Here is a 16,277-nt window from a genome sequence, read left to right as displayed (position 1 = left end):
CTGGTCATCCCTCAGCTCTCTGCTCAGCTGCCCAGGCCTCAGGGGGGCCCGCGCTGCCCCTGAGGGAGCTCGGTCTGCCCTGACCCGGTTCCTCTCCCATTGCAGTTGGGAGCCTGCGGTCTTCCTTGCTCAGTGTTGGGCTGGCCCATGCTCCTCTACAAGGTCAGCTCCCAGAGAGCACGGGGCGTGTTTGTTTTCGGTTCCTGTGCATCCCTAGCGTCTGGAATGCTTTTCTGAGATAATGAATGAATGAAAATACATGTGTCAAAGTTGTCTCCTGTGTTGGGAGCCTCAAACGGCTTCCCGCTCTGAGCTGTGTGAGAGAGAAACAGCTCAGCGAGCCCCTTCATTGGGATTTGTGTTCCTTATTCTGGATCCAGAGGCCTGGCCATTTGAACAGAGTGCCCAATCGCATTCTCCTGCAGGGGAGGGGTGGGGGCTCAGCCAATAACCTAACAGGAGCTGGCTGCGGGGCCTGGCAGCCCAATGCCTCCGTTCACGGTCTCAGGCAGCGGGCTGCACTTGAGACTCAGAGGTAGGCTGCTTAGCACCCACATTGGATTCACCCCCTTTGTGGGAAACAGGGCGCCGAGGGCGTTCTCAGGTGTTTGTCTGACGGCACAGAGCAGCGGAGGGTTCTCCTAAGACCATTTAGATCTTGCATCGGAGATGGAAGTGCCATGATGTGTTTGTTTAATTAACGTTCTGAGTCCAGGCTTTTTTCCTTTGGTGCTTTGTACCAATACAATTTGTTGCCTTCTGGATATTTTTATCATTTGAGAAAAGTCCAAATGACTTTCCTTAAATTAGCCTTGGATTTAGCATACAGTAACTTCCACATTTGAATATTTTAATTACACCCTGTGAGGTGTACCCTCTGGGGTTCGTGGACTGTGATCCATTTGAATATTTTTGATTTAAGGGCAAGGCAGCTTGTGTTGATCGAACATGGTGGTGGGGAGTCCCATAATGCCAGGCTTGGCAGTTCTGGCGGGGGCGGCTCCACGCTGTCTGGCTCATAGCGCAGTGTGGTCGCTCGTGTCGCTGAGGCCTCCCCTGGAACCCGAACACACGTCCAAAGGGAGCCCTGGTGGGGGAGGAGGCCTCGCCCACCCCCTTGGCTCAGTGCCAGCTCCTGTCCCCATGCATGTCATAGTGGTTTGGTGACTGTCACTTGCTGCTTTCAGAAAGAAGGCATGGCTGTCCCAACAGCAATGAGCACCCCACACAGGGACCTTCTCCATATGTACGGTCCCCTGAGTGGGGGTTGGTGTGCGTGGTGTTTCCAGACAACTCAGAGGATGAGAAGGGATGAGCTAGCTCTGGAGACGGCCAGTCTGCTCAGGTTCAGACCCGGGCCTCACTGCTCACTGATCGTATGACCGTGGGCACCGGCTCAGTTTTCGTATCTGTGAAGTGGGTATAATGGTAGGGTGGGGATTAGAGACTTGGCGCAGGGGCTGCTGTGTGCTGAGTGCTCAGTGCTCATTCGCTGTGACTGGTACTGTCACCGTCTCTTTCCCCACTCACATCTCCCGTTGAGGGGAAAGGGCTCCGAGGGGGACTATGCTTTCTCACCCACCCCGTATGTGAGACCCAGCAGCGCCTGAAGCACATGGCAAGTGTTAATCAGTGCCACTCATTTATTAATAAGTGATGAATGAGGCTAATGACCAACCGCTGACCTCCGAGAGCTGTCCAAGTTCAAAACCAGCCGTGACACAGGAGAGTAAGATGCAGATTCTGTGTCAGTAGGAGAAAGTCATGTGGCGCAAGTTGGCACGGGGCCTTCTGTGACTGTGCCAGAGAACTATGCAGCCGACCCCCACCTGCTTCCACCTGCAGTCCTTCACTGCAGCTGGCCAGGCCCGTGGGTGCCCACCTCACTGGGGGCTCAGTGCCACACACATCCACATGCAGACATGTCCTCAGCAGAAAGAAAGAAGCAGCTCGGTTCTCAAGGCTTGGCCCTGCTCCAGACTCCAGTCAGACACTGCAGTGCACTTTCCTGGAAGGAGCGAGAGCCTGGAGAAAGGTCGGGGTCTTTTGCTAATGGGCAGCCCGCCTGTGGGAACTTGCAGCAGAGGGAAAGGCTGCCGCCGGGACAGGCGAGTCTGGGTTACTGGAGTTATCGAGCGAGCCGGAGCAGGTGGTGCACAGTCTCACGGAGCAGACGGGGCTCATTCGGTCGGGACTGGCCCCGTCGAACTGCCCAGGACCCGTGCAGGCCAGCCCTGGCACAGAGCAGGTTCTCGCCCACATTCTGAGCGACACAGTGCTCCTCCTCCTCCGGCCCCCCTCCTCCTTGTTCTGTGCCTGAACGCTCAGACATCTTTGCTTTGACAGGTTTTCCCAGCCACCCCCCTCCGAGTTAGGGGTGGCTTTCTCTTTCACACTGCTCACATTCCAGTCCACGTGTCCCACACGGTGGCGCAGCCATGTGCCGACCTGTCCTCCCTCCCCCCAGACTGTGAGTGCAGGACCACGGACCCTCGCTTCCGTCCTCAATGGTCCTTGGTCCTGTTGGTGGGTAAGTGCACGTGTCCCTCCCCCCAGCCCCACTTGGCTCCCTGCTGAGCCTTTGCCTTTTGGTTCCCAGGTGTTAGAGTCTCCGGCAGTAACTGTGCTGTCGTCTGTTCCCAGGCTAGGGCCCACCCAGCTCAAGATCTTCACCTGCGAGTACTGCAACAAGGTCTTCAAGTTCAAGCACTCGCTGCAGGCCCACCTGAGGATCCACACCAACGAGAAGCCCTACAAGTGCTCCCACTGCAGCTACGCCAGCGCCATCAAGGCCAACCTCAACGTGCACCTGCGCAAGCACACGGGCGAGAAGTTCTCCTGCGACTGCTGCACCTTCACCTGCCTGAGCAAGGGCCACCTCAAGGTGCACGTGGAGCGGGTGCACAAGAAGGTCAAGCAGCACTGCCGCTTCTGCAGGAAGAAGTACTCGGACGTCAAGAACCTCATCAAGCACGTCCGGCACGCGCACGACCCGCAGGACAAGCAGGTGCAGGAGGCGCTGGACGCGCTCCGCCTCATGACCCGGGAGGGCAAGCGGCAGCTGCTGTACGACTGCCACATCTGTGAGCGCAAGTTCAAGAACGAGCTGGACCGCGACCGCCACATGCTGGTCCATGGTGACAAGTGGCCCTTCGCCTGTGAGCTCTGCGGCCACGGGGCCACCAAGTACCAGGCGCTGGAGCTGCACATCCGGAAGCACCCCTTCGTGTACGTCTGCGCCCTCTGCCTCAGGAAGTTCGTCAGCTCCATCCGGCTGCGCGCCCATATCCGGGAGGTGCACGGGGCTGCCCAGGAGGCGGCCGTCTTCACCAGCTCCATCAACCAGAGCTTCTGCCTCCTGGAGCCTGGGGGCGACATCCAGCAGGAGTCCCTGGGCAGCCAGCTGCAGCTGGCCGGAGAGGAGTTTGTGTTCCAGGGGGTCAGCGCGCCCAAGGAGGTGGCCTGCCCTGGGGATGTGGAGACTGACGGGGAACGGAAGGAGCCGGAGGCCCTGCTGCAGGTGCCTGCCCCGGCCGCGCACTTAGCCAGCCCCTCCCAGGCTGAAGGCACTGCCCTGTCGCCATGCGCGCTGGGAGCCGCTGCTGTGGAGCCCTCGGACCTGCACTCCCACGTGGTCGTTCCCGGTGAGCTGTTGCTGAAAAACGACACCCTCTCTGCCGGGTCTCACGCTGCTCCTGAGAAGACTCAGGACGCCCAGCCTGTAGGCCCCGCCCAGACTCAGGGCGAAGAAGTCACCCTGCTGCTGCCCAAGGCTGGAATCCCTACTGCAAACCAGGAGACCCAGGCCTCGGAGAGCCCCCTGGAGGAAGGGCAGAAGGCTGCTCTCCTCCCGCCTGAGGGGCCAGACCCCAGTAGGTGCCCCAGGTCAAACCCAGCTGAGGCCTCGGACCCGCCTCTGGTGGCCGGCGGGAAGGACGAGGCCCTGGGCCAGGCCGACTTTTGCACGCCTGTGCTCGAGCACCGGGCGAACATGAACGCCTTCCTGCGGATCCTGGACAGCTTGCAGAAGAGGCGCATGGACACCAGCCTGTGCGAGCGGCTCCGGAAAGTGTACGGAGACCTGGAGTGTGAATACTGTGGTAAGAGAGGCTCAGGGCGCAGCTGGCGGGCCTCTCATTCCATCCGCCCACCTCGTGTGCGGTGTGAGCGCACGTCTCTGCAAAGAGCAGCTTCCAGGCGAGCTGCCCTCCGTCTGTAGGGAGCCACAGGTGGCCGCCTGTGTGCGGTCTTTGCGGAGACGGCCGGGGTGATGGGACAGAGAGCCGTGCGGCTTAGTCAGGCTGCATGCGGAGGTTTACCCAAGGAGAGTCCTTCTCCTGGCACAGGACACGGTTGGCGCAGAGTTTTACGTTGTGGCTGAGGTCTAGATAAGCAGAGAGAGCGGTTAGGGACGTGGCAGCAGCCCTCTGTAGGGAGGCCCTGAATAGAACCTTCCAGTCACAGAGCAGGCGCGGCCTCTACGTCCCAGGAGAGCAGGAGGCCTGGCGGTGCCCCGGTGACTGTGTGTTGCCAGCACACTAGCGTGTGCATGACAGAACTGGGCACCGCGATCGGTCCTCAGCAGACATTCGTGTCCTCCCCTCCCGGCTCTGACGTCAGGCGAAAGGAGTAGCCCCCTTAATGTTTGCATCGCCCACCTCTGAAAAGCGATCCCCAACAGCAGTGTGGTGGGAAGTGTGAAGGGTGGCCTGCACAGGCGGGAGACGTAGAGGAATGTGGTCGTTTCAGAGTGGTGATAGTTTTTAAAAAATCAAATTCAGTCTAAAAGAAACTTCCTTCTTCTCACGTGAACATATTTTTTTAGGCAAACTTTTTTGGTACCAAGTGCATTTTGACATGCATGTCCGCACCCACACCCGGGAACACCTGTATTATTGCTCCCAGTGTCATTACTCTTCCATCACCAAAAACTGCCTTAAACGCCATGTCATTCAGAAACACAGTAACATCTTGCTGAAGTGTCCCACTGCTGGCTGTGACTACTCGACTCCAGATAAATATAAGCTGCAGGCACACCTCAAAGTGCACACAGAGCTGGTAAGTAGAAGCCCGAGTGGCGGCCCCGTCTCCCCTGGGTGCTCCCGGCTTGCTCACTGTCATGCATTTGGAGGTGTCCCCGCTGCGTGTCAGTCTGGCGTGTCGGCGTCCCCCTGAAACCAGAGGGGTCCTTCCCACAGAACCAGCTCTGCGCCTTCCGAGAGCCCTCACCCCAGGGGGCCTTTTGATCAAATACATTAGCTTTCTGTGCGAAATTTCCCGCACGGGACGGAGTCTGCAGGAGAAAGGCCCACAGAAGGGAAGCGAGGGTGTCCAGTGCTGTGCTTAAGGGTCCCTGACCACAGGGCTGACGATGATGATGACAGTGCCACTGAGAGTCATGGAGAGATCAAACCAGATAACGCCTGGCAAGGGCCAAGCCTGGGGTTTGGCTCATAGCGAGAGCAGAGTGAGACTGCTACCTAGTAACTGTGTTATTTGCAGGGAATCGAGAGGCTGTCTATGAAGCAACATTAATTTTGTTAAAAGGGACGTGCTCATTCAAGGTGCTGTTTGTGTTCATGATGGTGAATTGGTTTCGTTCTTTGTCTGGGAGGTCAGGCAGCCCATGGGGGGATGTTTATTTTGCAAACCCCGATCTACTGAGGAAGCTAACACCTGAAAGTGGTCGAGACGTGTTGTCGAGGGGACGCGGCAGTCCCAGACAGACACGCTCTGTCCTCACTGCGTCCCCTTGCCTGCCACGGGCGGCACCGGTGGAGGCTCAACATGCGACCTTCATGCCACTGTCTTCTGGCATCAGTGTCGCTAACAATGTAGCGCTTTGTCACTAGGGGTGAAGGTAGGGTTTTTCAGGTTTTGTGGGTAGGTCAGAACATGCCCTTTGGGGTCAGAGCCCTGCATTCAAACAGTGTCTCCAGCCCTTGTACAGGCTGTGTGACATTGGACAGGTCACTTGTCCTTTCTGAGACTTGATAGCCTTCTGTATGAAATACATATTAAAAAGTATACATCCCTTTTATGCACACACACATATGCACAGGCATACACTCCAATGCATACATACATATTTTCTTAAATCCTCACCTGCGGGTGTGTTTATTAATTTCAGGAGAGAGGGAGGGAGGGAGAAGGGAGAGAGAAACATCAACTTATTGCCCCCCCAGGCACCCCGACCTATAATCATACCTGCAACCTAGGAGAGTGCCCTCACCAGGCATCGAACCTGCCACCTCTTGGTGCACAGGACGATTCTGCAGCCCACTGAGAGCCACCTGGCCACAGCCACGTAGTGTAGTTTTTANACAGGCATACACTGCAATGCATACATACATATTTTCTTAAATCCTCACCTGCGGGTGTGTTTATTAATTTCAGGAGAGAGGGAGGGAGGGAGAAGGGAGAGAGAAACATCAACTTATTGCCCCCCCAGGCACCCCGACCTATAATCATACCTGCAACCTAGGAGAGTGCCCTCACCAGGCATCGAACCTGCCACCTCTTGGTGCACAGAACGATTCTGCAGCCCACTGAGAGCCACCTGGCCACAGCCACATAGTGTAGTTTTTAAATGACTTTTTTCGGTTATGGTTGGCATTCAATATTGCCATATTTTGCTGTGCATAATGGGTACCCAGGTTTTTGGTCCAAACTTTCAGGAAATAATCTTTTGTTTTAATTTTTAAATCAATTATTTATTTGTTTATATTTAGAAACAAAACCGATTATCGTATTCCAGAAACAAAGTAATTATTGTATTATTTTTGGCATATGGATATCATTATTGCTTTCTAGATTTATACTTTTAATGCATAAACATAAATAAAAGAATTAAAAACATTTATATAGATATGGAATTAGTACTACCATGTACAGTGTGCATGATTATTTTTCCCTTAAAAATTTGGGCAAAAAGTAAGCGTTATACATGGCAAAATGATAGTATATTTGTGTCAGATGTATAGCACAGGGGCCAGACATTTACCTGATCTGTAAAGTGATCCCCCTGTAAATCTCTCACACACACACACACAAACTATAAACACAGTAGACACATGCACTCGTGTGCACACATCTGCATATTTGCATCTGTGTGTAGATCTCTGAGAGTCACCAGGAGGTTAAGACGGAGTGCTCTGTGTGAGGGTGTTGGTGTGGATGGCTGTCAGCCGTGGTGCGTCACCTGCTTCTACACAGTACGTGTTCTACTCCCTTCTAGGGTTACTGTCAGGTCGCTCTTGTCCCCAGTCTTCTCTCAGGGCATGGGCGGCGGAGGTGGCAGAAGGCATTACCGCGACTCCTCCGGGAGCTCACGTGAGGTCAGGAGGCAGTGAGCCGACTGGAGAGCAGCGCGGGCCCTCGGGGGCAGCCCTGAAGGGGAGCCGGGCCGCCAGACCGCCCTCCAGTGCTCCAGCCTTGAGATGGGCCGCAGGGCCGCGCCTCAGTTTACCCATCCTCAGAACAGTGCCGGCATGGAGTGAGCGTTGTAGACCAGTGACGATGGCCACTGTCACTACTTAGTCCACTTACTGTTTTGGAACTTGTGGCTCTGGATTTAGACAGTTTGAAACGCAGCCTGCGGACCGATGCGGGTGAGGGGCTGGAAAAGAGGCTGATGGTCTGGGATGCCTGTTTCTTCCACCCCTGTTTCCCTTGTCCATTACGTGGGACAGAGGGACTCGGGGTCCAGCCCAGCCGTGCTCTTGCCTGTGGACCTGGTGCTCAGCCTGCTCTCCACATCCCTGGGGCTCCTGGTTGACAGGGGTGCATTGGGGACACTGCCTTCAATCTTCAGCCCCAATCTCATATGCTTTTATTTTCCTCGGTAAACTGGCATTTAAAGAACCTTCTCTTTCAACTTACTGTGGTTACGAACCTCGCTTCAGGGAGGCCCTCGCTTCAGTCTCAGCACTTACGAAGGAGCCTCGTGGGGGTGCCATGTGCTGGGGGAAGGGCCCTCGTGTGACCGTGCTTAGCTCTCATGCCACCTCCGGGAGGTGGGGATGACTTCCGCCACTGGGCAGGCTGGGACCTCCTGTTGCGGAGTCCTGTGGTGAGCTCCCCTCGGTCACACTGCTGGGAAGGGACAGAGGTGTGTAGCTCAAGCCCCTGTGTTCTCTGTGAGCCATGCTCCTATGACCGTGCCCCACTGTGGTCAAATTCCCAGCATGCCGTTCTCGGCAGGTCTCTGGGCTACTGGCACAGCGCTAGAAGGAGTGTGGGGGCAGCGGACTTCGTCCCTGAAGAGCGGGGACTCAGTGGCGCTTCTGTGCTGTGCTTCGTGCCGCCGTGATGAGCCCGTCTGGGAGTGACCACCAGGGCGAAGCCGGAGTGGGAGAACAAGGGAGCACAGAACAGGAGGGCATCTCAGAGGCACCCCCGTTGTCTCAGAGGTGGTTCAAGTTTAACGTTGGCCGTGCCCCTCGCTGATACGGGCAGTTCTTCATTTGAGACACTCCTACAAGTGAATGGGCACTGCTGTCCCTAAAGCTCTGCACGCCAGGCCTTGGGGTGTCCCATGCGGGTAAGAGCTAGCCCGGCCTTCAGGGGGCCCTGAGTTGTGTGGGTGGTGAATAGGTGGACAGGATGGCTGCAAGGGACGTAAGCAAGGTTGACGCACACTGGCCTGGAGAGGGTCAGGTCGAGGTAAAGGAGGGCTGCCTGGAGGAGGTGTTATGAGTTTGGTGAGTAGGACTTGGCCTGAAAAAGAGCAGGGCTAACCCCCGGCAGAGCAAGCAGCACTCACCACAGGGAAGCCTCCACACTCCTGTGAGGGCACAGGAGGGCTGAGCATGTTCCTGAAGCAGGTGGTCCGCCTGGCTGGTGTACTAAGGTAGCATCTTCTATGAAAATGGGCTCTAGTATTAGGAGTTTAGACAACATTCGTTCTTCGAGCCTGTAAATTGCTTTTGTGGTGAAGCCAGAGGCACCAAGATATGCTGACCTGGTGGGAAGCCTGCTCCTTAGAAAGGGCTTGTCACTGCTCACTTCACCTCCTGGGCCCCAGACGGCCACTCGTTTGCTTCCGTCTCCATGGATTTGCCTGTTCTGGACGCTTCACGTGGAACAGTGGGGCGAGTGCCGTGCCCGCCTTCCTTGGGCGGTGGTGGGGCTCCCCCCAGGTGGCACAGACGAGCTGCGTGCTGAAAAGGCGCTATGCAGACACCCTCGTCCGGCTGAGGACCCCGCCAAGACGCGGGTCTGGCTGGGTCTGGCTGGGTCTGGGGTGCCGTGCTGTCCTGACCTGGGCAAGCCCTTGCGTCTGCTGGGTACTTGGACCCCTTACCGGTGACCCGGGGAGGGAGGCCAGGGGTGTTGGAAGTCTGGCCGGGCCCTCCCATTTGATTCAGGACTCACCTGTGTTCAGCACAGATTCCCATGCAGTGCAAAAGTGAGGGGGAATTTAAAGTTAACCCCCACTCCCACTCCCACCCCCACCCCAAATGGCCCTGTGTTCAGGTCCGCTCTTATTGTGAGAGGGCCCCAGGATAATTTGGTTCTGTTCTGTGTGACTCTTAGAAAACTGTCAGTGAAGGGCCCACCTAACGAGTGGAGAACATGCACACACTTAACGTATCTTCCCAGCACACCCCCTCCCCCATCAGTAACTAGAAGGGGTGAGTGACTGTCAAGGACACATCAGAATCAAGGACATGTGGGGGGCCAGTTGAGGGCGTGAATCCCCAGTGTTCCTGGAGCAAACCCACTTTTTACAGCTCGGGGCGAACTTTGCAAGGGACGTGTTTGTTCAGTGGGGGAGCTCTGTGACTGGGGGTGAGTCCTTGGGCCTCCTTGAGCCTCACCCTTCTCAGTGCAGTGGGGGTAAGATGCTCGGTCCTGAACTTGGGGTTGGGAGAGTTAGACCAGAAAGCGTGGGTGGCGCCCCCAGGCCAGTGCACTTCCGTCCTGGGCCATGATCCCCACAGGGTCGGTGACTTGGTGTGGGGGCCTCAGCTGCTCTATCTGAGCCAGGAAGTGCATAGAGTAAGATAGAAATCACCAGTGTCGCTCACCCTTGCTGGAGGTAAGTGTTCTTTTTCTGAGACCTCTGTTTTCGTGTTTCAGTGCGTGCATGTGTTGGTATGTGTCCATGGATGTGCGGGGTGGCCATGTGAGTCCCATTAAATACGTGTGTAAGCCCCTGACCCAGGCGATGTAATTCACGACGTCCCGACTCAGAATCCCAAGGGGGTGATGGTTACGAAGGACCTCCCTGGGCTCACACCCCTGTCATCACATGGGGGGGGCGGCCCGGGAGTCTTGTTAATTAAGTGAGTCTCTCCTGACACAGACTTTTGAACTATCAGGAAGTGTGGCGTGTGGTGGATGGGCAGAGTGTATCAGTGCGCCCCCGTCTCCGGCCTGTGCTCCTGCTGCGCACACCTCGCAGGTAACCGGCACGGGGCGCCGTCTCGGCTCCGCGCCCCAGCTGGGAATGGGCACGTGTGTGGTGCTGCGTTCTGACTCTCCCACCTGTAAGCGGTGTGGCCTCACCACCTCACCTCTCCGGCCCCTGGGCTGCACAGCGGGGGGAATAGGCCCCACCTCCAGGGGCACGGTGAGAATTTAGTGAGATGGCCTTCGTATGGGACACAGCACAGGCCCTTGTTCTCAGGAACAGGGACAGCAGGAGAGGGAGGGGTGGTGACGGTGGTGGTGGTGGTGGCAGTGGTGCATCCATCTGGGAGGGGGGGTTTTTCACAGGTTTAAAGTCGATGCCGGCCCTTGGCTCTGAGAAGTGCGTAGTCTATTTTTGGCTTAACAAGATGCACATAGTTTAAAAAACCCTACCTGTATCTGCTAGAAGTAAGCTAAAATCACATGTTGCCAGCCTTGCACAGACCCAGTAGAGGGAGCTACCCCCAGTACCCTTCTGGGAGTAAGTGGGTCAATCTTGTTTTCATAAAGTGAAAGAAAATGTTACTGAACCTAAATGGTTGGATATAAGTTTTTCCTTTCCTGGAGCTACAAGAGCACAGTCTTTTCTTACTCGATCGTAGGCCAGCTTGTTTCTGTGTCACCCTGCTGGGCATCTATCTGCCCATGGCCCAGAGACCTCGGGCCGCCAGAGTGTCCTGTGCACAAAACAGCTTCCTGTCGGCAGCCCAATGTCTAGCACGGAAGGGGCGCAGCCTGGCAAAGCCGCTGCTCTCGGTGAAAGGAAAATCCTTGAGCCAGAATCCCCCATGGAGCCCTTTTCTGGCTGTTTTCCAACTGCCCAAATCAGCCACAATCTCAGCGTCGCCTCTCATGTCCTCCCCACACTTGGGCCTTCCCGAGATGGCAGGTGGCCTCTGTGTGTCGGCACCTCCCAGCCCGGGAGCTCCTCAGGGGCAGGCTGGGTCTCAAAGGCAGCCCCCTTGGCCTCAGTGCAAAGCCCTGCACTTGACGGTCCCTGGGTGGTCTGGGGGCTGAAGGGTGGGTCCAGGGAGGACAGCAGGTGCCCTGACTGTGACCTTGATTCCCAAGAAATCGCTCAGACTGGAGTCTCCTTATATTTTTAAGTTGGTATCAGATCCTTTATAGGTGAACTTTTTAATGCAACAGTTAATGGCAGAGGTGGAGACCGAGGCCAGGTTGCCCAGAGCAGAGCACAAGCTCTGAGTGTGGACCCGGGGCTGTACCTGCCCCGAGGCCTCGGCCTCCTGCTGACACCTCCCTTCTGCAGAGTCTTGTGTTGCTTTGAAGGTCACTTCCCTCAGAACAAACAAACTCCCGGGGCTGGGCACTCTTACCGTCACTGTGGCGTGGCTCTCTCATTCTTTGCTGCTGCCAGGAACGCTTTTAACCACTGCTCTTTTTAAGTCTGCTTCGTCAGCTTGGGTTTTCATCTCCGGTACGGAGCTGAGGTTTTGGAAAAGGAACAAATGACTCCTAAGAGTGCACCCTTCTCCCAGCACCCTGTGTCCTTCCGACAATCTTCAAAGGCATCAAGAAATGAGCGGCCCTGATAAGCTCTAAGATAAATTGCTTGCAGACTATCAGAGATTAAAAGAAAAAAAATCAAATAGCAAGGACTCGGGCGATCACTGTAAACTCCTTCAAAGCCCTCCTGAGAGCCTCCATCAACTCCAGTGACGAGGGCACTGGGGGCTGCGGGGGTGGGCCGCCTCCAGGACCTGCGCCGGCCCGCTGTCTTCCAGAATGTCATTGTGAACCCAAGTTCCTGTGCGCAGATCTGGGAGTGCTGGGGTCCTGCAGAAGGGTCAAGGGCAGAGGAGGACGGTGACGGGTGCACCAAGATGCCTTGAGCCCATGATGTAGTCTGGGCGGAAGGAAGTCTGCAGCACGGGCTGGACTGAAAGCTCAAGACAGCTTCCCGGAGTCGCCTGGACCCCTCGGACGTCGGAGCTTGGCAGGCAGCACTGGGAACCCAGAGGTTTGCTGGGAAGGGCATCCACCCACACTGCTTGGTTGCCCAGAGGGACTTCTGTGTATGAGTGTGAAGTACCCTTTTCTGAGCATGCTCTGGGGAACACCAGCCTCAGGAGACAGTCTGCAACAGCAGCCAGTCCACAGCCGTGGAGGCACACGCGTTCGGACCTGCCTTCGGAGGGCCCTAGGGCACACAGACAGGACAGGTCTGTCGTCTCAAGATGAGCACAGCCTAACTTCTGTACTGAAGTGTCTCCGTCCCAAACAGTTCGGGGCTCCAGCAGGTTGTTTGTGGAAGGAGTGTTTCGGCTGTCGAACGAAGTTCAGTTCTCGACTTCCCGTTCATGCTGATACTGCATTTCTAACGGGAAGAAACGGTTTGCTTTTGGAATGGATGGATCCTCGACCTGCCTTCCAGAGGGAAGTTTGGGGACCGAGGCTGCCCTGTGACCCTAACACCACAGCAGCGCTCTTTCAGCTGCACCAAGCTCTCACACAATTCCATGCACTTTGTTTCTCTTAATAAACATCAGCTTCAGAGCAGTTTTGGGGGCACTGCAAATTAAGCAGAAGTACAGAGAGGTCCCGTGTGCCCCCTCACCACACACGCCCTGCACACCTGGGATGAGTCCCCCTTGGTCGTGGTGCATAGGTCTTTTCGTACATCGTTGAGTTTGATGTGCTGATGTTTTGTTGAGGATTTTTGCATCTGTGTTCATGAGACATACTGGCCTGTACTTTTCTTGTAATGTCTTTGTCTGTTCTAGTATTAGGGTAGTGCTGGCCTCCTAGAATGGGTTAGGAAGCATTCCCTCTGCTTCTATTTTCTACAAGAGATTATAGAGAACTAGTATAATTTCTTACTTTTTATTTATTTATTTATTTATTTATTAAGATTTTATTTATTTATCTTAGAGGGGAAGGGAAGGAGAGAGAAAGAGAAGTATCAATGTGTGGTTGCCTCTCGTGCGTCCCCTGCCGGGAACCGGGAACTGGCCTGCAACCCAGGTATGTGCCCTGACTGGGAATCGAACCGCAATTGTGTGGTTCGCTGGCCCGTGCTCAATCCACTGAGCTATATAATTTCTTACTTAATTGTTTGGTAGAATTCCCTGTGAACCCATCTGGGCCTGGTGCTTTTTGTTTCGGAAGATTATTAACTATTGATTCAATTTCTTTAGTAGACATGAGCACATTGTCTATTTCTTTCTGTGTGAATTTTGACGGTTGGTATCTTTTAAGGAATTGCTTATTGCTATTTCCTTATTGTGAAAGCAATTGCCTGTTGCTTTAAGGAATTGCTGTATTTCATGTCGGTTGTCAAATCTGTGGACAGAATTTTTCATAGTTTTCCCTTACTGTCCTTTCAGTGGCCATGTGGCCTCTAGTGTGTCCCCTTGTTCGTTTCTGATATTACTAATTTGTGGCATCTCTCTTTTTTCTTAGCCTAGCTAAAGGCTCAATTATTTTATTGATCTTTGCAAAAAAAAACAGCAGTTGGTTCCATTGATTTGTTTTCATTATTAATTTTCTATTTCATTGATTTCCACTGTAATTTTTATTTCTTCTGCTTAGTTTGATTTTGATGTACTGTTTTTCCCCTCTCTACTTCTTTAAGGTGGAAGCTTAGATGATTGATTTGAGATTTTGCCTTTTTTCTAACATCTGTGTCTGTGCTGTGGATTTCCCTTAAGCATAGCTTTCACTGATTCCTACAGATTTTGATAAATTTTTATTTTTATTTAGTTGAAATTATTTAAATTTTTTCTTCTGATTGTTTCTTTGACTCGTGTCATTTAAAGGTGTGCTTTTATCCTTCTGTGTTTGGGGACATTCCACCTGTCTTTCTTTACTGCTTCCTCATTTTCTCCCGGGTGTCAGGGCCCACACGCCATGAGCTGCCCTCTGGCCCGTTGGCTGCTTTGCTCGTTTCCCCTGAGGGCAGCCTGCATGAAGAGGACCAGAAAGTTCTGGCTCATCTCAAAGGGGTGCCTTCCCCCCGCCCCACCCCGCTGGAAGCGGAGACGGCTTTTCCCCGACAGTCACTGTGGGAACAGGCTGAGCTCATGTGGGAAAAACTCACCCGAGTTGGGGATCCTCATGTCGCTGAGTCCCTGGAGGGGTCCCACAGTTGCCCTGCTTCTCAGGGAGGGTTCTTGCGTGGGTTTTGCCCCAGTACGCCTCGTTCGCCGCTTTCGCCTGTTTGGGGGCGGTGACTTGNTGTAATTTTTATTTCTTCTGCTTAGTTTGATTTTGATGTACTGTTTTTCCCCTCTCTACTTCTTTAAGGTGGAAGCTTAGATGATTGATTTGAGATTTTGCCTTTTTTCTAACATCTGTGTCTGTGCTGTGGATTTCCCTTAAGCATAGCTTTCACTGCTTCCTACAGATTTTGATAAATTTTTATTTTTATTTAGTTGAAATTATTTAAATTTTTTCTTCTGATTGTTTCTTTGACTCGTGTCATTTAAAGGTGTGCTTTTATCCTTCTGTGTTTGGGGACATTCCACCTGTCTTTCTTTACTGCTTCCTCATTTTCTCCCGGGTGTCAGGGCCCACACGCCATGAGCTGCCCTCTGGCCTGTTGGCTGCTTTGCTCGTTTCCCCTGAGGGCAGCCTGCATGAAGAGGACCAGAAAGTTCTGGCTCATCTCAAAGGGGTGCCTTCCCCCCGCCCTGCCCCGCTGGAAGCGGAGACGGCTTTTCCCCGACAGTCACTGTGGGAACAGGCTGAGCTCATGTGGGAAAAACTCACCCGAGTTGGGGATCCTCACGTCGCTGAGTCCCTGGAGGGGTCCCACAGTTGCCCTGCTTCTCAGGGAGGGTTCTTGCGTGGGTTTTGCCCCAGTATGCCTCGTTCGCCGCTTTCGCCTGTTTGGGGGCGGTGACTTGCCCCGTGACCTCCTGCGGGCCTAAGAAAACTTGCAGCTTTCTCAGCGTGTTCAGGTTTCCATTTGGCGTCCTTTCCCGCCTGCTGGACCTGAAACTGGAAGCCCATGTTGTGTGGTTTCAGTCTCCTTGACCCTCCCAGCCATCCTATGAGGGAGGCAGTTTTTAAGACACGAAGGCGCTGGTACATGTCACGTCACTGCCCCAGCTGATATGCGGTGAAAACAGGGTTTGAACGCAGGATTCCGAGCCCTGAGACTCACAGGGCGAACACTCCGGAGTGCAGAGGCCCAGTCTGATGTCCAGCGCTGCTCTCTGTGGTGGTGTGGCCTCCGGCAGGCTCTCAAACGCCTGTGAGGGTGGGGGCAGGTGCAGCACTGCCCAGCGCTGTGCACACGGTCACTACTTGGGGTGTGAGTGGATTGCACTTGGTGGGGGCTGTGCAGATGGAGTCGCTCACTACCCCACCTGGAGCCACGCCGAGCTTCCCGAAGGTGCTCCTTCGGGCGGGAATCAGTTGTCCAACAAACCCGAGGGACAGGGACTGTGTTTACAACTTCCCAAGCGCACACGGCCCCGCACACTTGCCACAACCCCTGCAGGTCTTGCGTTGGTTTTGAGTTTGTCTGGCCATGCAGGGTCCTCACCACCAGGTCTTGGCTCACCGTCACGTGTGGACACATGAAGCATATTCATGCTGCTCACACTTCCGGGGCTCGTTGTGTGTGGGTCTGCCGCTGTCTCTACTTGCCCAGCGTATACTGAGGCCACCTTGCTTGGGTGTCTGCCCTGCTGGGGACGCCAGGGGTGAGAGCAGGAATGGAACCCGACACCTGGGACTCACTGCCACCTCTCTGTCCACCTTCTGTGGCACCTGCCCCTGTGGTGCCAGGTAGCACTGGCCGCTGCTTCGTTTCCTTGCTCAGCTCAAGCCTGTCCTCACCTCCTGGGTGGCTGTGGCCCAGCTCCGCACGCCGGGTGGCTGGAGCAGCAGCA

General features: G+C 54.7%; 1 protein-coding gene across 1 annotated transcript in view; it reads left to right on the top strand.

The window, feature by feature from the left end:
- ZFAT (zinc finger and AT-hook domain containing) overlaps window positions 1-16,277 on the top strand; it is a 128,739-nt gene that overhangs the window by 47,936 nt on the left and 64,526 nt on the right. Inside the window, exons 6-7 of the mRNA XM_037048593.1 lie at window positions 2,644-4,100; window positions 4,826-5,058. Coding sequence (XP_036904488.1) covers window positions 2,644-4,100; window positions 4,826-5,058 — 1,690 coding nt within the window. The remainder of the gene's footprint in view (window positions 1-2,643; window positions 4,101-4,825; window positions 5,059-16,277) is intronic.

Source organism: Sturnira hondurensis, unplaced genomic scaffold (assembly GCF_014824575.4).
Source record: "Sturnira hondurensis isolate 20B ecotype Veracruz unplaced genomic scaffold, ASM1482457v3 Scaffold0006413, whole genome shotgun sequence".
In the NCBI taxonomy this organism is placed as follows: Eukaryota; Metazoa; Chordata; class Mammalia; order Chiroptera; family Phyllostomidae; genus Sturnira; species Sturnira hondurensis.
This window is presented reverse-complemented; position numbering and strand designations above follow the sequence as displayed.